Source organism: Poromitra crassiceps (assembly GCF_964638095.1).
Source record: "Poromitra crassiceps genome assembly, chromosome: 1".
NCBI lineage: Eukaryota > Metazoa > Chordata > Actinopteri > Beryciformes > Melamphaidae > Poromitra > Poromitra crassiceps.
In genome coordinates this window covers 122,143,037-122,167,839 of record NC_139623.1, presented here as the reverse complement: position 1 = coordinate 122,167,839, position 24,803 = coordinate 122,143,037, and the positions used below count along the sequence as shown (strand labels likewise).

General features: G+C 42.9%; 1 protein-coding gene across 1 annotated transcript in view; it reads right to left on the bottom strand.

The window, feature by feature from the left end:
- Positions 1 to 24,803, bottom strand: part of sra1 (steroid receptor RNA activator 1) — a 59,953-nt gene that overhangs the window by 15,343 nt on the left and 19,807 nt on the right. Inside the window, exon 4 of the mRNA XM_083649831.1 lies at positions 22,322 to 22,479. Within this exon, the coding sequence (XP_083505957.1) occupies positions 22,322 to 22,479 (158 nt within the window). The remainder of the gene's footprint in view (positions 1 to 22,321; positions 22,480 to 24,803) is intronic.

Below are 24,803 nucleotides of genomic sequence, written 5' to 3'. Positions count from 1 at the left end.
CACATACCGCAGCTGTTGTTTTGAAATTGAGCAAGAGGAAAAGCAGAAAACGGGTAACGCTTCCTTGTGCAGACAGGAGAAACGCCATTGAAACGCGCCTCGGCGCGCTGCACGAGCTGGAGTCGCCTTCCTCTGTGCCAGCCGGGAGAAAACGGGAGAAAGTAATCAAGAGATGTGTTTGATCATCGGAGGAATGAGGAAATGATCGATCAGTTTGCGAGGGCGGTGAGGACGTGTTGAATAGCCGAGGGGAAAACGGAACGATTTCAGGAAGGATATGACAGGGAGACATGGACGAGGACGGGTGGACCAGAACATAAACAAAATAAACACACAACAGCAAGGCACAAGGCAGAAGCGGCAGTCACAGCAGCCCGCTGTCCTTTCTCAAGAGCTATTCAGTTGGTTCATGAAATCGCTGGGCTGCGTGCCCTCCAGTGTTGCTCCTGGCCAATCCCAGCGCCACAGGGCGTGGTTATTGCTTATCCTATGTGGGGTTAGAAATCTAAAAGGGGGATCGTGTGTGTGTGTGTGTGTGTGTGTCTGTCTGTCTGTCTGTCTGTCGGTGTGTCTGTCTGTCTGTCTGTCTGTCTGTCTGTCTGTCTGTCTGTCTGCACACTCACTCACACCGAGTAAACTGTATTGTTGAATGTAAAAAAAAAGCACTTCATGTGTATATATATATATATATATATATTTTTTTTTTTTGTCATTTGTGTCCTAACGAATAATATTTACATGTCTGATGTCAATACAGTTCAAAATAAAAGAATTGAGAGTGAGTTCTGCCTGAGATTGTGCCCTTTTACAAAAATTGCCTTTTCTCCTGTTTATTTTCTCAGGAAGACCTTTTGGGTAGAAAACAGGGTGTATATAAATGGCTATAAGTAGAGTACAGAACATGCTAAAAGCTCACTTTTTTTTCCTGGTGAACCCAGAGACGTACATCTTCATTTTGAGGTATTGCAAATCACTCTGGTGCTAATAGATAATTTACTGTGGGTCTTGAAAGATGACCAACAATTATGAAAATCTTTGGCCTGTGCTAAATATTGGCAGTCCTAAACTGGCGGTGAATGAGTTAATCACCTGTTAATTGATTACAATCGCCTGTTATTTTCCTACCAAGATGGCCATGTGGTGATGTAACACAATACTATCAATAAACGCCACTATAATCATAAAAGGAAGGAAATGGCATTGTGTTGCTGTAAATCATTCCCAACCTTTTTCATACTAAGGAGCCCTAATTTAGTTCACATTGGACCCCCATATGATGAGATTTGGTCTCTCAGATGCAAATCTATTTTTTATTTTATGTAGCCTAGACATGATTTTGTCCAGAATTCCATATATATTAGGTTGAGAGACAACAGAGAATGCTGGAATCCTCTCAAGGACCACTGGTGGTCACCGGACCCCACATTGAGAACCACTCAACCACTTCGATTGTGCAGAGAGAAGAGAGAGAGGAGGACTCTTCTGTGCCCCTTTTTCACTCATGCACCTAGTCTAGCAGATGTCAAACAGAAACAAAAAAAAGAGGGAAACTAAACTAAAGCAGCCTACAGCCTAAAATGTATTTTCCTGGTTCACTTTTGACGGGGAGGAGAAGGCATGGTGAAGTGACACTCACCTCGCTCCGACTTATAGGCTACTCAGCTCCTGCAGCCTCACTGACGCTGTGCGCCTGTCTGTGAAAAGCGGCTTGTCCAGTCGTATGCAGCGGTTCGTGCAAACAGATGCGGGATTCCCGCAATCCTGTACCCAATTTCAGACACTGATTGTGCAGAAAAAATTGTGCAGAAAAATCGCACACTAGCGATTTTTGTTTGTGTTTGTTTATTGTTGCTTTGTGAGGGCTACAGAGCGACCCATGCAGGAGGCTGTTTCGCCTGTACTGAGCAGCCGGGGTCTGGGAGGAGGGAGGGGGAGAATGTTCTGCGCCCCGCTGCAGCTCTGCGCTCGAGAGGAAAAGCAGAGGTGCACTACACCTTTTGACAAGAATCACGAAAAAGGGAGAAACGAAAATTAAAAAGGGACTTCATGGTGGTGTATATGACAAGTTGGACAAGGGAATAATGTAGAGAAATCTCTCATTGTGATTACATGAGCGTGTTGAGAGCGGGGGGTTTGTCCTGACTGTTATGCTGTGCTGCGAGGCTCGCGTCACCAAGCTCTTTTAACGATACTTACAGACACTACATGGGAGTCAATTTCTAGTTCGCCACTGAATGACCAAATGTATATAACTTTCAACCATTTTGAGCAACGCTGTTTCCATACAGGCCACCAGCGTTGGCTAGTTGTTGATATTTATAAAGATTTTGTAGCTCTCATAACTTTGTCTTGTGATGTTTCGGGGAAACTGTCATGGCGTCGATTTCCGGGAAAAAAATCCTGACTTGAGCACAGCCAAAGAGTATAGTGAGACAAGAAGAGACGTTCGTTTCTTGGTTTTCCATAGGTTTTTTCAGATCAAGCAGCATGCCGTTCTGCCAGAAATCTGTGGGGTTTAGTCCTGCTTTAAGTAAAAAATTGACCGGAAAAAGAAAAAGAAAAACTTGGAATCAGCATCCAAGTTTCAGATGAGGTTACACTACAAGAATATATGCCCAATTTTAGACAGGATTCCCAGTCTGTCTTTGTCTACACTAGTCTGCAGTTGTGGGCAGTTGGCACCAAAATCTGTAAGTGTAGGGTACCGATTCTAATCGTCCAGTGTGTGATGGGAACAGATTATATCAAAAATAAACTCCCCACCAATGTTTAGGCACTACTACTGGGCTGGATATGTTAGGGCTTTAATGTTTTGGCGGCAAGGGACCCCTGACAATTTAGCTCTCAGTGGCTCCCTGTGGCTGAAAATGGAGGCCAGCTCAATTGTCAACTCCTCTCTGCCAGCCATCTTATTTTCCAAGCTGGAGAGGCCAGGGACTTTTCAGAAATTGGGTTTTGTTGTGAGAAACTCCCTCAGAATTCTAAACCAAGTTAGGAAAGCTTTGAGTCTACCAGATGTTTCCATCCACACCTATTTGTTTCAATCACTCTTTTTTTTAGGGGTGCACCGATCACGTTTTTTGCCACCGATCACCGATTGCCGATCACCTATGAGAAATATCTGCCCAACCGATCATCGACCGATCACCGATTACCGATTACCGATCACCGATATATATATATATACGCCCTGGGGTGTCCGTAAAAACACGAGGCAGGAGACAGATGGGAGTTCAACCGTTTAGTTGTCAGTTCTCTTCAGTACAGTACAGCAGTATAGGCTCTTTACAGCATTATGACAGGAATAGTAGGATTGTGTGTGGTCTGGAAAAAGGAGGCAATAAAATATACAAACAGGTCAGTAACCAAGCTTGCTGTTATATAGGCCAATTATAGTGATAATTAACAACTAATAATATATAAATGATAATTAGGTAAACTGTAAGTCAGTTACTCTTAAACACCAGTCTTGAACCATGACTAAAGCCAAAGAGCTCCCACTCATAGAACCGGGGTTATGCACAATAACCGTCATACATTGGGATCCGCATCGAACGAACATCAAAACGACCCGCCCATCGAGGCCGAGTTACAGTGTTATAATTAGCAGCACTATGAGTGCGATCTACATAATGGTGACAGGGTTACATGACGGGAGAAACAACAGAATCACAAGCTACACACCAGCTAAACTCCATCTGAGTAGTGGCATTAATTAGCGCAACAGACAATCAAACGGCAAATGCACGCAACAAACGTTATTGCAATGATTGCAGGTAGATCGATCTAAAACCAAAAGGGAATGCAATACAGGAATATTAACATAATAATGACTTACTGGTTGGTCATATACGCACACATGGAAGAAGGGGATTAGAACATGTTCAACTGATGTTCAAAGAAAGGAAGAAAGTCCGTCTGAACGGAGCGCACATCCACATACTCAGCCGCACACTTTCGCTTCCTTCAAAGTGCCCGCGGGAACATCAATGCTTGCGTGGAAATTGTCTGTGTGTGCGCGTGCACTACCCCGACTACCACCGTGTCAATCTGGGACTTTAATACACACGGACTTAACAGCATGCAAATGCCTCGGTAGGCGGGAGGACTGGAGGTAACTTCTCTCTGCTGAGGCTGCTCTAATCACCAGCTGATTTGTGTGATTCAAAGACGCAAGGGGTGTGTTGACAGTCTGGTGCGGTGTGTGCATGGAGGTGAGTACACTGACGAAAGCAAAGCGTGTGCTTTGCAACACAATGATATAAACGTTAGAGCACAATATGAAAGTTAAACGATAGACATTGAAGACATGAAAATGGGCTGCCTCATGTTTCTCACGTGCAGCATGATCGGCTATGCGATCGGCAACATTAAAGGAATATCGGAAACAGCAGATCACATATTTGAGGTCCAAATCGGCCGATACAGATTGCGTGTCGATCGATCGGTGCACCCCTACTTTTTTTGCCTCCTTGGTCAGATAGAAACTACCATGCCTGGAGTGAGAAGGGTCTGACTTCCATCAAAGACCTATACATAGATGGTCATTTTGCATCCTTTGATCTTCTGAAAAGGAAGTTTGAGTTGCCCGGCACGAACTGGCTGAGATTCCTGCAAATCAGAAATTATGTTCGATCCAAGATTTGTGCCTTTGAAGCGCTCCCCAGTGAACATGCTTTTTTCAATGTTTTGCTGAGCCCTCCTCACTCCAAGCACCTCATCTCTAGATTTGTATGCATGTTTGACAACTGCACCACTCTCGTTCTCCACTGCCTTGCCTGCTCACCATCGGCTCGGAGTAACGTTGATAAGATACTAATATGTTAAACTGAACATGAGATGCAGTGATATTGTCACACCAAAGCACATAGACACACGTAGCCTACAGACTTTTAAAAGTGAGCCTCCCCTCACACAGCGACTTTCATCCCCGCCGTCATCTCCGCAAACAAATCTCATGGCAGTTTAATATAGCACACATGTAAAATATAACGCTATACTATAGCACAGTGGTAGCCAACACGGTGCCCGCGGGGTGGCGCTGTGGCGCCCGCAGGCCACGTTCAGATTTTTTTTTTTTTTTTTACACAAACAAGACAAAACAGACAAACAGGCTCAGACACAGGGGAAAGAAAGGAAAAACAAAACAAAAAAATATAATCAGAAAAATGTATTTTTTATTGGTTTTTCTCCTCCCTTCCCACAATAACACACGAATGTAGAAAATAATTGGTTTAACAATGCATACGTTTTAAAAAGGTTTATTGTCTGTGTATAATTTATTGTCTGTGTATAATTAATTATTGATTAACTATTTTGATCCACCTGGGCTGGGGTCAAAGTTTAGTTTTACGTTACGTCACTACGTCATTCACTCTGCGACAGTGCGACTGCCAGCTGCCAATGATTATATCAGTTGGCTAAGCTAGATGATGGAAAGCAAGAACAATGGCAGAAAAGCGAAAGAAAAAACATTACCAATTTCAAGGAGTGGGAGGAAGAGTTCTTCTTCACAACAGTGAAAGAAAAGAGTGTATGTCTCGATTAAATGCATAATACTCATTATTTAAAGGTAAATCGAGCAAATTTCAACAGGTAGCCCCCCACATGACTCTCTACCCTTCAGGTAGCCCTCGACCTCAAAAAGGTTGGTGACCCCTGCTATAGCAAGACTGTCTGGACAACGTGACAATGCTCTTCTAAACACATCGGCTACTATAATATATTTCCCTGCATCTCATACTGAGATTAGATCGGTATTAAGTTTGGACAGACTGGAATGGATTGCTTTCATCCTCCCGCAGCACTGCATGACGGACAGGTAGGACGATTAATTACAGCCTCTGACTGACAGCTGCGCAAAACTACGGTATAACAACATTTTATTCATCGGTCATTGTGCCTGCCTACATCTACATATAACGCTACTCTTATGGAGCTGAGCAGAGAGTAGTTTTGCATGGCAGGCGGCGCGGCATGTGGAGGATGAGATGAGATGGCTCGGCGGACGGACGACGGCAGGGAGATTTGTAATTAAAGATTTTGGTGGCAGGGCTCGTTGCGGACATCAGAAACATGTTTGAATGCAGTAGGCTACTAGCGTTTGTTAATGGTCTGGTCTGAACACACACTCTGATCAGTCAAACTGCTGCGTCGCATCTCTGCTCTCAGGGAGCATCCACACACGGGGGCGGGGGCGATCGAGATCGGCTAGGGAAAATCAATCGTCATTTCAGCCATTGAGTCGGCATACGATCCGATCGCCAATCGGCACAACCCTAGGGCACAGTATCTCATGCCTTTTGGTTCTGCCCTTCACTAACGGGATTCTGGGCCAAAATATTTGACCAGTTAATAAACAATCAGATTGTAGCGGATTGTAGGTTTTTGGGGTGTCAGCCGGAGTTTAGTCTGACAATGTTGTGCACACCAGATAGTTAGTTAGGTTAAGTACATACATAAGTGCCTGGGTAGCGAGCAGACGGCGGCATTTGACAATTTAGCAGCTAAATCATAGATTATTGAAAGATATTCCATATTCCAGACTGAAATGCTATAAGTATTGGGCAGGAGTATTGGCCAGAATGACATGAACATTTGGACACTTATTCAGCGGGTATCTTGCATGTTGCGTTCAGGTGCTTTTTTTTTTTTTTTTTTTACAATTCTATCGCGGGCCACTGTGTGGCCCGCGGGCCACATGCGGCCCGCGGGCCGCCAGTTGAGTATCACTGCTCTAAGGCCTACAAAATAACCCTTCGGCCGGAGGCAGAACTCGCCATCTTCGGCTGCTCGGAGTCTTCTCTAAACTTCCCTACAGCTGTGCAACAGTCTGACACAGGGGACACCTGTTGCCAAGAAACTAATCCTGAAGGAATGGAAGTCCCCCTCTTCACCCTCTTTTCAATTGTGGCTGACGGATATGACCTCTGTTATACGGATGGAGAGACTTAGGTTCCTGAGGACCGACTCACTTAAGAAATTCTCTGCCATTTGGGACCCGTTTCTAGCCTACCTCGTTAGGGATGGGTACCGAACTCGGTAATTTTACAGGCACCGACCGAATTACGTCGGTACTGCCCCGTACCAGCTCACATAAAAACGAACGGTACCAAATTTCGGTACTTGAACGCATCTGAGTAATAGAAAGAGAGTGGGTAAAATAGAAATTCCGACGGAACCTTAAGGCAACACGCGAGAGCGCGTTACGTCAGTACGTCACTCTACCTGAAGGTCCTGAAAGCAAAACAGGACCAGCCGAAAGCTGTGGTTACACTTTACCAAGATAGACTCAGACAACACTGGCTGCAACATTTGTGATGTGAATTGCAAAGCTGACTAGGGAAACACCTCAAACTTGAGGAAGCATGGTCAAACACAAGATATATTTAGCTAAATGCTGAAGACTGTAACGTCTTAGATAGCCTGAGGGTGAATGAAGCAGATACCGCACCACAGCTAACGTTAGCTGCACCTCCTCAGCTCATCAGCTGTAACGTTAGCTGAAGTCTTGGAGGAAGATGATGACGGAACTTGAGAGAGGCATCGACTTCTACAACATCAGGTAACGTTATTTAATTAGCTAGCGTTAGCTGGATAAGTTGTTTCACTGCCGTTGTGGTTGTTAGATAACGGGGCTTTTCACTATCTTGGCTGAGTTAGCTTTATAGCTTAGCGTTGTTAACGTTCTATAATAATTATCATCAGCTCGTATCACCGACCGTGAGACGTGTTATTTAACGTTGCACTCTTGCTTTCATTGCTAGGTAACCATGTGCCAGTGACAGCCGCACAGGAGGAGACACGATTCATCCTCTTCTCAGCGATGGATCTGGTTCAGGTAAATTATTATTTTGCATAATGACGAGTGATAATGGGTGTGTTATTCATAGTGTAAGCTATGTTACTAAGAATAAATTGTCATTTCTATTAACACGTTCACTGCCATTGACGAGATATCTCGTCTTAAAAAATCCAACGGTTGACTGCCAATGACGAGATATCTCGTCTTAAAAAAAAATAAATTTTTACGGTGGGACGTGGATCAACGCCCCCCACGTCTCCTATAAAAATATTGGAGCCACCGAACGTGTACAACCCATTGCACCGACCCACTAAGTGGCGACAGTGCTCTCCAGACTAGAAAAAGCCAAGCCAAAACTGCAGGGGAACGCGGGAGGAAACCATTCTCTCATACTGTAAAATGGATTGGCGAAAACGCTTTCGCTTTCGTGCATTATCGCGCTGGGAGCTGGCGGTGGGGGATTGCAAATTTGCATAATAGATTATGCGTGCAACACACTTTGAAACACCGGCAGAAAGCCCACAGTCGCAAGCAGCTTCTTTGCAGCTGAGCTCACAACCGAAACGACTCATGCAGACTCGCACAAAGAGCAGCCGCCAGCAGCCAGGCAGCACAGACAGGCAGAGCCTCGCTTGTGACAAATGCTGCAAAGCCACCAGAGACACACCCACGGAGGGAGGAGTTTGAAGGAGAGGGGGGTTTCCTGCTGCTATGGAGGAAATTACTGTTCAAAACTATTGTTTAGATGTCTGACGTCTTACGCCAAAAATAAATGGTTAAAGTGACTGTTCTATCGAATTTCACAAAAAGCCATTTATCTCAGAATAAATTTTCAGACGCTGAAACCATGCTGTATTCTACTGCTAATGCCTACATAACTACTAACTCTACAAACTAACTCTTTTAGACAGAGAAAGCACACATTCTATTAGTTCTTTTGAGATCATTTGTGTTCACAAAATCTTAGCAGAAAAGAATCCTCGGCTCTTGAAAGATGAGCCAAAATCCTCAAAAAAAAACCTTGGCAGAACCTACCTACAGTATTGAAAAAACGGCTGGCAGTGAATGTGTTAAGATGTGCATAGCACTGACACTTCTTTCTATTGATAACACAAATAATGCTTGATGGATCACAATGGCTTTTTTTTATTTTCAGATACCACTCAATAAGCAGAAGAAACTTTCAGCACTTGGGGAGCTCTTTGAAGATGAAGACCAGGCCCTGCTGGAAGCTGTGTTGGACATCAGTTGCCCCTAAGTACTATTCCCCCCATTTCCCCAACCCCACTAAACTAACCTTGCTGCTACAACTCTTGGTTTGGGAGGGGAGAGGTAGGGAGGAGTTTTTTTTTGTCTGGTGCTAAATAAATAATGTGCTAAATAAAGAACAATGTTGAAATTGAGAAGTTTGGACTTTTTTTTTTACAACTGTATTTTTTTTTGTTATTATTAAAGCTGTGGACTTATACTTTTAACAAACTAACACCGACTCACTACAGTAACAAAATAATAGAGGGTTTCCCTCCGCTTACACCTGACACTAACCTCACCCCCAGGCTCTCAAAGGAGAATACTGAAACAAACACGTTCATCCGTGCATCTGCTGACGTAATGTCTCATCCTCGTTTATTCGGTTCCTTGTTTCATTCTAGAGTCCGCTGATGAAATGTCTCGTCCTAGTTTATTCGGTTCCTTGTTCCAAACAGGCAGAGAACAGAAAAAAAGTCCATTCTGCAGCTTGCCCAGACATGCCTGCCAATGTATTTTTCGGACACGCAGCGCGACTGGATCAATAAAACAGCTTCGCTACTGACAACCATGGCCATTTGATTCAAAAAGAGCGACGCTACACCGTGGACACGCTATATGGAATTAAAAACTAGTGCCCCATACACTGCTTTGTGAGGTTACTAGGCTATTGCCCTTTTCAACAGCGGTGGTGATAAGTTTGAGTTGCACTTGCACAGCACTGCAGGCACCAACGTTACTCAAAGATATATTATGCTATCAGTACACAAATAATCTCTGTTATCTTGTTATCGCATCACTGCAACAAAGTGCATGCGCGCATTTTCAATGATTCTGCTTCATCTCTCTCACATAGACATATGTCCACACTTTGCACTGTGCGAGGCTGCGCTTCATACGAATCGCTCATAAGATCGTGGTGTTTTTGCAATGTCAGCGTAGGTAATTATTATGTACATTAACTTTAGTACAACTTCGGCATGGCAATATTTGCTGCTTTACCTTAACACTGTGACTGTCACAGTCGCAACAGCCAACTAGTACAGGCAGCAGAGCTCAGACAGACGGCCGATGAGCCTCTAGTCTGTGCAGTGTGCAGGCTGGAGCACTGAGGTGTCAGATTTCATCTCCGAGCAGCCCTCTGATAGGCTATTGCTCGATGTCTAACCAATCAGATAGCGCTGTGGGCAGGACATTGCTCCAGATCACACAGAGGGAACTACTGTAGGAGAGGCTCCCTTCCAGGTGCAGCAGCCGCAAATTAGCGATTTCTTTTATTAAATTATTATATCAGCAAACAGCCAATGAAAATGCCGATACAGATAATCTGCAAAATGTTGAATATCGGCCATAATAATCGGCCAAACCGATAATCGGTCGACCCCTAGTGTGCATGTTTGTTTAGTGTGTGTGTGCGTGTCGTAAAGGTTGCATTTGTGTTCATTGTAACGAGCAGAGCGTGTGTTTCGGCTATCGTCCCGGCTCCGTCCCCAAATTAATTTTCATCGTCCCTGACGCTATTTTTAACTCCCCGGGATGACGTGAGGTCCTTCGTGTCAAGGCAAGTCCTGGTTAAGTGTCTGTGTGTGTGTGTGCGTGCGTGTGTGTGTGACGTGTGTGTGTGTGTGTGTGTGTGTGTGTGTGTGTGTGTGTGTGTCAAACCAACTGCCCCTCCGTATTGTCTCGTCCATGCTGCTGCACTTTGCAAAGTGAAAAGGGGGAGGGGAGGAAAACTTTGGAAGCGTCTTTCAGACATAGAAATGCCACTGATAGAATGTGCACTGCATGTAGCGCGATTCTAACGATCTGTCTGGAAAGTCAGATCGTGGAGCCATTCTGATCGTGAACGATCTAAGATCGTCATATCGCCCACCCCTAACACAAAATATGGAGAAACATAGCCTACATTTGCCACATCCATTTAATGATCCATATTAGGTGCCTATTCTGTATAAAACAACCCAATATAAAGGGAACATCACTGTTGTACATATTATGTATAATAATCATCAAATTTAGGAGGATTTTTTTTTGGCTGCCGGACAAACTCCTGTTTTGGTGCTTATAGCTTAAATATTGTCTTGGCTGAACAACAACATTCCAATCACAGCCACAGCACAGTAAAGAGGATATTAATGTGCTGTGTAGTGCTGCACGATTAATCTATTGGCAATCGCAATGTCAGCACTTGCGATTACATAACCGCAAAAGGGTGCGATAAATGTTACTTTTTTAACGTCTTTTTGTGTGCGTGTGCCTCTAACTAACGTTACACGCGACGCAGCAAACACACCTTTCTCTGCCATCACACTGGGCATCAACACTAGCGGGAGACTTCTCCCATGCACTCCAACAAATAAGTAACGTTATGCGCAGCAAGGTTACATCTTACCGAGAGGGAGAGAGAGAACATGCATGATCACTAACAGCTAGCTATGCTAATAACTAGCCGTTCAGAGAAAAGCATGTAAACAGCCGTGTGATTAATGAGAAAGTCAGTAAAATAAGGAGAGAGCTGCAGGTGCTTATGCAGAACTAGTGCACGTTTAAGTGCACAGTGGGTAATGACCCGCTGTGATGAAGAATATAGCGAGATTAACAAGGTTGATAGCAGAGAAAACACTGTCGCAGCTGCCTGCAGCAGCACTTCCACGCTTCTAGCTAGCCTGTCACATGATGCCTTCATGGTCCCTCGATAAAGTCTGCAGATGCACGTTACCTCGCCTCTCTCTCAAGAAGCATCACGTGAGTGTGGTGTTTAAGGCCATCTGTCACTACAAAAGAAATAAACGGGGTGTATCATTGTATTACTGGACAGACATGTAACTAACTTTGCAGTCTGAGCCATCTCCTATGTGCTGTTTAGTTTAGTTTATTTATTCGCACAGTAAAAACAAGACAATAAAATATACACAGCAATGACAACTGTACAATAGAAAGGATACTGTGCAGGGAGAGGTAAAAAAGCCCAGGGGGCTTATAGGGAACCTCCACCTAAATAAACAAAAATATACATTACATAGTAGTCAAGGAAGTATAGGTAGGATGTGAATGATGTGAATGATGTAAGTGTGTAAGTGTGTAAGTGTGTGTGTGTGTGTGTGTGCAGGGCTGTAGTGGTGGCTAAACGCACGTAAACAGCGTTTACGTACCTTTTTCAATGCTCTGCAGCGTTTAGGCACCTTTTAAGATCGTTTACTCACATGTTTAAATCGTTTATGCACACTTATTATTGCACGAGTTTTAACACGTTCGCGTAAACTCCGTTGATGCGGAGACCACGCCAAGCACGTCACACACCAAAAGAAAAGAAAAAAGATTACACATGGGCATGGCACTGACCAGGATCTCCGTGAACCGTAGCCTATTTTTGTGGAGCGCTCCGCGGGAAAGGTACACGGCCCCGGTCACGTTGGTGCCTTTATCGAGCTGTGCTTGCCTGCCCAGACAGCGCTCCCTTCAAACAACTTAACGGTGCCATTGTGCCAGCGATGCGCAATGCGCATTTGGAGAGCTGAACATAGGTAAGGTTGGTTAAAAATGTGTTTCCGGAGTGGGGAAAATCATAGGCTCACCGTTTTACAACTGAAGAGTGAATCACTGGTGTAAGAAACATGATTGATTTCCCTCTGATCAAGTAAAGTTTGTAACATTAGGTGCGTGCGAGTCGACTTGAATAGTCCAGGTGCTACTGTATAAAGCCAATATAATACGACCATGTGGAAAACTATCTAGAAACATACTGGTGTTTGTTGTGCCGAGATCTGTATAAATAAATATTGGCTGACTAAAATTTAGTGGCCAGAGTGGCAGAACCACTTTTATTTCCATGTACAGTATGTTGTCTACCTATCCTTGCCCAATGTGTTTGTGGACAGTTTGAATTATATATTGGTATTCAAGAATCACAGATTCAATCTGTCTACATACTTTTAGCTATAAAGCTGAAGCTGACAATCACAGGTACAGTGTGTGTGAGAGAGAGAACTATATTACTCTTCAAACTGTATATACTGGGTTCATACAAGGTCATTTAAAGTAGGCTACCTACTGTATAATTTAACTTTTCATACCTGGAGAAATTCAACAAATGTTCAATAAATACATTTTATATTGATTGTTTAGGCCTAATTATTTGTAAAGTCACAACACATTAGAGATGTGTGTAGTTCATTTTGCTCTCAAATGCACCAGGTTGATGAATTTTACTTTAAAATGTAAAAAAAAAATCTTCTGGGGGAGAATCCCCCCGGACCCCCCTTGAGGGGCAAGGCCCATCCCATAGCCAGCTGCTTTTTCTATCTGGCTGGCTACTCAGAAATGTGGGGGAACCCCCTGATATACCTTATAGGGCTATATGATTCAGATTAAGTTGTTCTATATACTCTCATATTTTGTCTTGTATATCGGTCACGGAAGCTTATTTATCCGCCGTTATAACACTGCCGGTGCCGCGTGAGAAAGCTGCCTCGAGTCAAAAGTATAGTTTACCCACTTTTTTTTTACCACTACAGCACTGTGTGTGTGTGTGTGTGTGTGTGTGTGTGTGTGTGTGTGTGTGTGTGTGTGTGTGTGTGTGTGTGTGTGTGCGTGTGTGCGTGTGTGTGTGCGTGTGTGTGCGCATGCGTGTGCAGGGGAGAGAGAGAGTGTATAGTAAAAGCTTGAGAGTACAGGTTAAAATACCAAACACTGATTACAGAAGATACATTATAATACAGGAGTTTACAATGTAATTATCAAATGTTCCTTCAAACTTTTTTTGTAATTTTTTAGAGAAGACATATTTGCCAGATGGATGAAATTATTCCATAGTTGCACACCTCTATATTTGATAGAAAATTGACCTCTGGATGTAAGAAATTTGGGAAGATGAAGATGCGAAGTTTGGCGAGTAGAGTATGCGTGGGACAAGGAATTCTTTATAAAGTAGGTCTTGAATTGTACAGGAATATTTCCTTCACTAGAATGGATTTTATAAATAAAAAGACATATTTGAAAAGTATTTATATTATAGATATTCATTACATTACATTACGTCATTTGGCAGACGCTTTTATCCAAAGCGACTTACAATAACACACTTTTTGTCAGCAATAGAGCAATCAACTATGGAGCACAGTCTATGACAACTACAAATCCTGAAGGAACAGTGGTATGAGTTTTAGTTTAGGATTTTTTTTTTTTTTTTTTTTTTTTTTTTAAGAAAGAGAGAGAAAGATGTTAGATCAAGAAGGGCCCAGGTGGAGCCTGAAAAGGTGAGTCTTTAGTCTTTTCCGAAAGATCGGCAGTGATTCAGCAGTCCTGACCGAAGGTGGCAGCTCGTTCCACCATTGGGGTGCCAGGGAGGAGAAGAGTCGAGATCGGGATGAGCGACTTTTGAGCGCCCGTAGCGAAGGAGGAGCGAGGCGCCCTGCATTGGTGGAGGAGCGAAGGGAGCGGTGAGAGGTTTGGAACCTGACCATAGATTGCAGGTACAGGGGAGCTGACTGGTGTACTGCCCTGTAGGCCAGTACCAGTGTCTTGAATTTGATGCAAGCTGAGATGGGAAGCCAGTGGAGGTCCCGGAAGAGGGGAGTGACATGAGAGAATTTGGGTTGGTTGAATACCAGACGGGCTGCAGCGTTCTGAATGAGCTGAAGCGGTCGGATGTCGGTGGCAGGTAGGCCAGCCAGGAGCCCGTTGCAATAGTCCAGGCGAGGGATGATAAGTGACTGGACCAGGAGTTGAGTCGCTTCTCTTGTGAGGAAGGGACGGATTTTGCGGATGTTGTAGAGGGAGAACCTACAGGAGCGTGCTGTCGCAGCTATGTTGGCTGAGCAAGACAGCTGGTTGTCGAGGATCACCCCAAGGTTCTTAGCTGTTTGGGAGGGCAGTACAGTGGTGTTGTCGATGGAGATGGAGAGATCTGTGAGAGGACAGTCTTTCCCTGGGAGGAAGAGTAGCTCTGTCTTACCAAGGTTGAGCTTGAGGTGGTGGGCAGACATCCAGTCGCCAATGTCCTTGAGACATGCAGAGATGCGAGCCTCGATTTGAGTGTCGGAGGGGGGGAAGGAAAGGAAAAGTTGGGTGTCATCAGCATAGCAGTGATAAGAGAAGCCATGAGAAGAGATCACATAGGCAAGAGATCTGATATAGAGAAGGAAAAGTAAGGGGGCCAGGACTGAGCCCTGGGGGACACCAGTGGTAAGAGGGCAGGATCTGGAGACGGACCCTCTCCATAAGACCTGGTATGAGCGGTTCGAGAGATAGGAAGCAAACCAGGAGAGTGCAGAACCTGAAATACCGAGGTCAGACAGAGTGGAAAGAAGGATTTGGTGATTGACTGTATCGAAGGCAGCAGACAGGTCAAGGAGGACAAGGACAGAGGAGAGGGATGAGGCCTTAGCAGTGTGAAGGGCCTCTGTGACAGCAAGAAGAGCTGTCTCAGTGGAGTGAGAAGCCTTGAAACCGGACTGCAGAGGGTCCAAGAGGTCATTCTGGGAGAGATAGAGAGAAAGTTGTTCGGACGCTGCTCGTTCGAGGGTTTTGGAAAGGAATGAGAGAAGAGAGACAGGTCTGTAGTTCTGAATAGCAGTAGGGTCAAGGGAGGGTTTCTTAAGCAGAGGCTTGACTCTTGCAGTCTTTAGAGCAGGCGGAACAAGACCAGAGGACAGAGAGGAGTTTATGAAGGTAGTGAGGAATCTGGAGCTTCTGAAATAGAGGGTCAGATGAGGCGCGTGACTCTGATCGCGATGCGATCCTAACAAATCGCTTCTGAAGAAGAAATATTTTGTGCAGATTAGTTTGGAAAGTGCTTGCCCATACTAGATTACAGTAAGAAAGATAGGGGTAAATTAGGCTGTAGTAAAGGGTGAGAAGACAGCTAGTGGTAACAAGGTGGCTAATTCTCCTTATTATGCCAAGAGATTTATAAATTTTCTTATAGACCCAGTCGATTTGTTCTCTCCAATTCAAGTTTTCATTGATATACACTCCAAGGAATCGTGTAGATGATGTCTTCGGCATCTCTATAGAATTAATTGAAATTTTAGATAAATCTTCAGAGTATTTTTTTTCCCACTGAAAATTATAAAATTAGATTTTTTGATATTCAATGATAATTTATTAAGATTGAACGATGAGGCATATGCGGTTAAGCCATCATTTGCTTCTTTGATCAACAAACGGAAATTTGAATGGGAGAGAAGGAGAGTTGTATCATCAGCAAACATTATTGGAGAAAGTAAATTTGAGGCATTAAACATATCATTAATATAAATAAGAAAAAGCAAAGGCCCCAGGATTGATCCTTGAGGCACCCCACAGAGCAGTTCAGCTTTATCCGAAAAGCATCCATTTACATAAACAAACTGACTTCTATTGGAAATGTAACTTTTCAACCATTTGTGAGTGACATCATGAAAACCATATTTGTACAATTTATCCAGTAAAATAGCATGGTTAACAGTATCGAAAGCTTTTGAGAAATCAATGAATATACTACAGCAGAATCCGTTATTTTCAAGTGCAGAGGTTAGGTGAAGCAGAGCCATATAAGTGGAGTGATTTTTTCTGAAACCGTACTGGTGTTTATAGAGAATAGAATTGGAGTCTAAATGATAGAGGATCCGTTTGTAAACAATTTTTTCTAAATTTTTTGAAAAACATGGTAAAATAGGTATAGGTCTATAGTTGTTGAAGCTGGATGGATCATCTGATTTGAATAATGGGATAACTTTGGCGACTTTTAGGTCATTTGGCACGATGCCTGTTTTTAATGACAGAGAGAGAATGTGGACAAGGGGCTGCAAAACGGACTCCTTCACCTGTTTGACGAGAAAAGCAGAGATTTTGTCGTGACCTGCAGACGACATTTTTAGTTCATCAATCAAGTCACTTATTTCTTGGGTGTCTGGGGGCTCGAAAGAATAAAAAGGAGGCAAATCTCTTGAGATGAAATCGAGTGGATTACCTTGACAAGCAGGAATTTTGTTTGCTAGTTTGCTCCCAATGTTCACAAAAAACTCTTTCACAAAAAATACTTTCCAGGTTGTTCTACTGTCATTTGAGCACCTAATAAATTCCTCACTGAAATATTTCTTTTTGGCCGATCTAATAGAGTGATTATAATTGTTACGATAAGATTTATAGTTTTCATGTGAGGATGGTGTGGGATGTGAAATATATTTTTTATACGATTTTTTTTTTTCTGCAAGTCCGGTGTAAACCAAGGCTTGTTTCGGTCCCGACTGTGTGTTTTAGTAGACTTGCAAGGAGGAAAATATTCATTAAACGAGGAGTTAATAATTTTCATAAAATGCTGATATGCAAAGTCAGCATTACTCTCTCTATATAAGTCACTTCATGAGACACCGGGAAGCACCTTCTTGAAATTCTCAATATTTGACTTGCTCATGATAGCTCTATAGACCATTTTCTGAGCATGCCCAGCCCTACTGTTCGTTGGAGAGAAATGAAAAATAGGAAGGTGGTCTGACAGGTCTGAGTACAGCACACCAGATTTGATCCCATCATTCAAAGAGTTTGTTAAGATGTTGTCAATGAAGGTTTCTGAAGATTGTGTTACTCTACTAGAGTCTAGTAGGTTTATAGATGAGAGGAAACAGGTAGTTTGAATATAGGATATTAAGGAAGTCACCAATATAGTTATCTGACTTTTAAAGAGATCAATGTTGTAGTCACCTCAAATGAAACAGAGCTAATTCTCTTTGCTTATTATGTCCAGTGAGCTGAGCAGACTTTCATTGAAGTCTTTAATGGCAGAGTCAGGTGGTCGGTAAATAGCTCCAACAATAATGTTTTTGCCACCAGGGACACCAGAGAGTTCCAGAAAGAGAGATTCGACCTCTGTCACAGATTTCAGAGTGAGGTCCTGTCTGTTTTTAATTTCATAGTCACCATGAATAAGTAAGGATACTCCGCCTCCACATCTATTCTGTCTCACATGGTGAAAGTTTAACGATCTATACCCTGGCAAGTTAAAAAAATCTTTGAATCTTCTGTTAGCCAGGTTTCGGATAGTGCAATAACAGAAAACTCATGCTTGAGTGAAGATAAGTAGTGGGTAAATTTATCATATTTGTTTAAAAGACTTCTTATATTTAGGTGAAAAGTGGAAAAAGTATTTTGAGCCATTGAAAAACTGAGTTTGTTAAATTGAGTTTCACTATAGGAACTACAAATCTTGGTTGGGTCAAATGAAGAAAATAAATTTGAATCTGGATCAACATGAGAATTATAAGAGTCAGATGAGGAGAGGTCAAACGGTTTAAAGTTCATGATCGATGTTGTTTTGATCCAGTATGCACGCTCGCGCACATACGCACCCGCGCGCGCATATGCTGTTTTGAACATCGGAAACTCTCCAGAAATATAATCCATTGTAAGACAGTGCTGCAGTTTCTATTTTTCTGGTGTTTCTTTTTACATGTTTGGGACAGGCAAATGTCTCAAAATGTTTTATTTTTTTGAAAGATAATTTTTATTTCAAATGGTTTTATTTATTTAGTTTTAATATATTTTAAATTTTAATATATTTCATGTATTTTAGTCTGCGATACGTGAAACCGTGGTATTTTTGTCCAAGGTTATCATACCGTCAAAAACTGATACTGGCACATCCCTAGATACCATTTGTTTATTATATCGCAATCACAATCGCAATATTGTCCACCATAATCGCTAATCGCACCTTTCCCCCAAATCGTGCAGCACTAGTGGTGTGTAATTTTTACACGCACGCAGATGCAAACGTGCATCTGGGAGACTGAGACTGAGAAATTATTTCAGTGAGTGTATCAATCCTTTTTGGGTCTGAGTTTTCAATATAAAACGTCGTAAAATGATTTCAGTGAGTCTCTCAGTACTTTTTGAACATTTTCAGCAGTTTTTTACGAATACCGTGATACTACGATAACCGTGATAATTTTGGTCACGATAATCGTGATGTGAAATTTTCATACCGTTACATCTCTAACACACACACACACACACACACACACACACACACACACACACACACACACACACACAGCACTGGTGTGTAATTCTTCATAGCTCTACTAGCCTCTACATTTTGCGGTCAAAGTGCACCAGATTGATGCATTTTAATTTTAAAATCTACAAACTTTTCAAACATGAGATGAGATGAGATCAACTTTATTGTCACTTCATGGTACAAGTATCACGAGCGAAATTCTGCTTGGTTCGCTCTCAGAGTCGGAGAGCAAAACCGGGTCGCCATTGAACAGCGCCAGCAATTTGGATTGGACAAAGCAGTTAAATGAAATACACTCAGAATTCACATTATCACATCTGTACCCTCCAGGCAGGACACTATAGCCAGAAAAGACAAATTAAAAATATAAATATATTAGCTCTATTTATTTGTATGTTCTATACGCCATTTGTAGGCTACTTTTTTTTACCTTATTAATAGGCGTGTTTCAAGGAACACTATACGAGGAATCAGCGTGACGTCACGACAGCGCAAAACACCCGGAACCGCGGCATGTTAACTAGTATGAGTTGTGCCACACAAACGTTAATATCTCAAAAACTATACATGACATTGCTTATATTTTGACATTTTGAGTGAGAGCAGAAGTAGCTCAAGAGTCTGATGTATAATATATGCATGTTTAGTTAAAGTTGTGTGAACTGTCGCAATTTTTAAAATGTAAAGAGCATAGAGTGAGAGACTCACGGCTGGCTCCATAGGGTCTTGTCACCGTTTCCACCCAGTGACGCCGTTTGTTTACCAAAATGCTTATCGGCTGATCCCTCGTTTATTGTTTAAAGCCCCATTCAGCAACTTTTCCAAGTTTTGCTATTGGAGAAACTGCGGCCTCTGGGTGCAATAGCATCGGTATCGATATCGCCGTTCAAAGTCAACAAAACAGAGCGGCAGAAAGCTCTATGTACATGTTGTGACATCGGGCACTCACCACATGATGAGATAATAGTTACGTGAAATGTAATTTTCGTAGCAAATCCGCACCGAGTTACTTCCTTGTTTTACTGAACACAGCGCTTCAGCTGTACATATTTGTTTAAAAGACTTCTTATATTTAGGTGAAAAGTGGAAAAAGTATTTTGAGCCATTGAAAAACTGAGTTTGTTAAATTGAGTTTCACTATAGGAACTACAAATCTTGGTTGGGTCAAATGAAGAAAAGAAATTTGAATCTGGATCAACATGAGAATTATAAGAGTCAGATGAGGAAAGTTCAAACGGTTTAAAGCTGCACATGCTGCCTCCAGGCTGCCACCGGGACGCAGGCATGAAAATGCTCAGTCCCAGGAGAGGCCTTTGGAGGGCGGTGTGTGACCAATAGAGGTGACATTCTCTCTGTTATAAGTCACTGTACCATCTCCAATGACTAAAAAGCTGTTATATAGAGAGCCGCAGGGATGACGTATTTTTGTAGGCAGAATGCGGAAGTCCCGAACTTCCTGGTTCTTCACTGTTTCTGTCTATGGGATTTTTGAATGGGTTTTTGCCGCGATGCTTCAAATACGGTTCCTGGGCAACGCAAGATTAATCAAACGCGAACCAGAGTTCCGTCGGATAATCTTCACACATGAGGACCACTTTCATGAGTTTTGAAGCGTAAATGCGAGCCCTAGAAGTAAAATGCTCGAGCTAAGCTAATCCAGAACTACACACTGTCGCATAGGCTTCCACGTCACGTCAGCACTCAAGGACTGTTGTTGGATGTGTGCGCTGATTACCCCGGGCTGAACGGGCTGAACCAGGTGAGGGAAAGAGAATTTCCGTGTTCGCCCTTTGAAGTGGTGACGTTATTGACGTATATATCCCCATCGACTCAACAGTGTAGTCTCATTTAGCCGTTTGCTAGCTAGCCGCCCGTTTAACGGCATGTAAAAGCTTCAAAACTCATAAAAGTGGTCCTCGTGTGTGAAGATGATATTACTAAACACTGGTTCGCATTTGATTAAGCCAGTGTTGCTCAGAGAGATTATTAGAAGCATCGCGCCAAAAACCAATTCAAAACTCCCATAGGCGAAAACTGTGAAGAACCAGGGCTGTTAGCATCGATGATTTCCGGACTCGTTACTGCGGCTCTCTATTAAGGTGAAAACTAGAACGACCGCACCGCGGATTTATGCCATTAGTTCATTCTTGAGTCCAATTCACCATTCGAGGCAAATTGGAAGAAATTCCGTCAAGTCGCTCCTGAGATGTTGCGTTACAGAGCTTGGAAATTGGGTGTGTGAGGTCACAGTGACCTTGAACTTTGACCTTTAACCATCAAAATCTAATCAGTTCATTCTTGAGTCCAATTCGATGTTTGAGGCAAATTTGATGAAATTCCATCAAGGCATTCCTCAGATATTGCGTTAACAAGCTTGAAAATGGCGTTTGAGAGGTCACAGTGACCTTGACCTTTGACCACCAAAATCTAATCAGATCATCCTTGAGTCTAAGTCGATGTTTGAGGCAAATTTTATGAAATACCATCAACGTGTTTCTCAGATATCGCGTTTTTGGACGGACGGACGGACGGACGGACGTACGCACGTACGGACAACCCGGATCCATAATGCCTCCGGCCTGGCTATTCAATTCAATTAGAATTCAGATAGGTCCAGTTCGAGAAAGTTTCCTCAAGCAAAGGTCCACAACATCATAATGTCGAACCTGCGTTATGATTCATTACATTACATTACATTACGTCATTTGGCAGACGCTTTTATCCAAAGCGACTTACAGTAACACACTTTTTGTCAGCAATAGAGCAATCAACTATGGAGCACAGTCTATGACAACTACAAATCCTGAAGGAACAGTGGTACGAGTTTTAGTTTAGGATTTTTTTTTTTTTTTTTTTTTTTTTTTAAGAAAGAGAGAGAAAGAAGTTAGATCAAGAAGGGCCCAGGTGGAGCCTGAAAAGGTGAGTCTTTAGTCTTTTCCGAAAGATCGGCATAGATTCAGTGCCATAGAAGTACCCTAATAGTTGTATCAATGTCTGTATGTAGTCAGCAACAAAGAACAACTCAACATTAATTAGACCAGACCAGACCCAACCTGACCCGACCCATAGCTTGGCACACTGGTCACACCCATTTAGAATGACACTTTTTTCTCCATATTTCTGCCCTGGGGGCCTGTAACAAAAACGTTTTGTTTTTTGGGGGATTTTTGTAATAATCATGAGCCCAAAATGTAAATTCATATTTTATTAACCTGCACCACGCTCTTTAAGAGTTGTGTTTGTGTGTGAAGGGTAAAAAGCAGCAGAATTACCGGAGCAGCTCGTCGACAGGCGCTCAGTGTCAAGTCCAGCACGGAGACCACACCCTCCACATCAGGCTCGCTCTCTGATTGGCTGCTGCCAGGGTCTCTCTGAGACACTGCTGTCCCTAGCGAGGGAGGGGGCGTGGACATACAGGGAGGAGGAGGAGCTAGGAGGACACGAGGAACATCAAAGTGTATTTGAGTTTTCGACATGCTAAGCTTTACAAATACAAAACAATAACCATGACAAGCAGAGTTTCTGTACTGTTTCACAGGAAGCCATAACTAAAAACAAAAACAAGAACGACCGCACCGCGGATTTATGCCTCCGCCATTAGTTCATTCTGGAGTCCAAATCCCCATTTGAGGCAAATTGGAAGAAATTCCGTCAAGGCGCTCCTGAGATGTTGCGTTACAGGCAAGGGAGCTGGAAGATGGGTGCTGCAGCACCCCCTGGTGGCAAGAAATGGGATTTTCGAAATTGTTGGATTTGGCTGTCTTGTGTATACCACCAACAAAATTCATTAAAAAACAGTTTGTGCTTCTGCTAATCTTATTTCATACGCTCTCTCTTCAAAAGTGTTTGATTTTCATCATAATCTGGTTTTCCATAATAATAATAATAAGTTCAGTGTTTATGCCTGTGTTGCTGTCTGTTGTAGTGTAAAACGACTAAAGGGAGAGCAGGTGCTTACATGAAAGTGAGTGAGAAAAGGAGAAGATTAATGACATCACAACAGTATAATCCTAATGTTAATTTAAAATTAAATATTCTTCTAAATGGATGAAAGTCCAAAAAACATCAAATTTTCTTCGCCGCTGCCCTTGCGGGCAGCACCGAGAGTCCCTTCCTTACCTCACCCCCTACCTAAAAGTACTTCCAGCACCACTGGTTACAGGGCTTGGAAATTGGGTGTGTGAGGTAACAGTGACCTTGAACTTTGACCACCAAAATGTAATCAGTTCATCCTTGCCCCCAAGTCAACGTTTGAGCCAAATTGAAAGAAATTCCATCAAGCCGTTCTTGAGATATCGCTTTAAAGGAGAATTTCGTTTTTTTACACCACGGTCCTTATTTCCAGCTTAAGATATGATGTTTTACTCACCCAAATAACTTTGGTTTCATTCGGATGTCCACAGAAGATTTTGAGCTCGGAGTAGCATCCTCAAACAGGCTATAACAGGCGCAAACGGGGCAAGGTGCATGCGCTCTGTAAATAACACATTTTCTGTCACATCGCGGTTCATTATGGGTGTGCCGACAGCCTGCTCTGTTTGCTGTCCGAGTGTCCATCACAGATGACACCTCCCGCTTTATCTCCCGCTGCTGTTTGTTGTTGTCGATATGTGGCCTTATTCCACATGAGCGGCAATTGAATTGAATCGTCCATAATCTTGACATCAGATCATATCTATATGCCAAGCTAGGCTGCTAAGCTAACAACAACATAACAGACGAGTCAACTCTGACCTGCTCCGGATGGGCTTACAGTGCTTATGTTCTTCTTCTGTGGTTTATCTAACAGAAGCGCTTCTCACTGCTTCTTCTGAAGCACATCCGGGGGAGGTGCGCCCGTTATAGCCTGTTTGAGGATGCTACTCCGAGCTCAAAATCTTCTGTGGACATCCGAATGAAACCAAAGTTATTTGGGTGAGTAAAACATCATATTTTAAGCTGGAAATAAGGACCGTGGTGTAAAAAAACGAAATTCTCCTTTAATGAACTTGGGAATGGCATTTGTGAGGTCACAGTGACCTTGACCTTTGACCATGAAAATCTAATCAGTTCATCCTTGAGTCCAAGTCAATGTTTGAGGCAAATTTGATGAAACTCCGTCAAGGCATTCCTGAGGTATCGCGTTAAAAAAGCTTGAAAATGGCGTTCGAGAGGTCACAGTGACCTTGGCCTAAGACCTTTGACCACCAAAATCTAATCAGTTCATGCTTGAGTCCAAGTCGATGTTTGAGGCAAATTTGATGAAATTGCGTCAAGGCATTCCTGAGATATCGCGTTAACAAGCTTGAACATGGCGTTCGAGAGGTCACAGTGACCTTGGCCTTTGACTTTTGACCACCAAAATCTAATCAGTTCATCCTTGAGTCCAAGTCGAAGTTTGAGGCAAATTTGATGAAATTCCGTCAAGGCATTCCTGAGATATTGCGTTAACAAGCTTGAAAATGGCGTTCAAGAGGTCACAGCGACCTTGACCTTTGACCACCAAAATCTAATCAGATCATCCTTGAGTCTAAGTCGATGTTTGAGGCAAATTTGATGAAATTCCGTCAAGGCGTTCCTCAGATATCGCGTTAACAAACATCGGACGGACGGACAGACGGACAACCCGGATCCATAATGCCTCCGCTGGCGACAGTGTGAAAATGACTTAAGAGCAAGTGTGTAATGTAAAAATAAAGCATTCTAAATAGAGTGGTGTCGCCCTGGGTTCCCTCGACAAAAAGGATTGGATTTTGGATTATTGCACAAAATAAG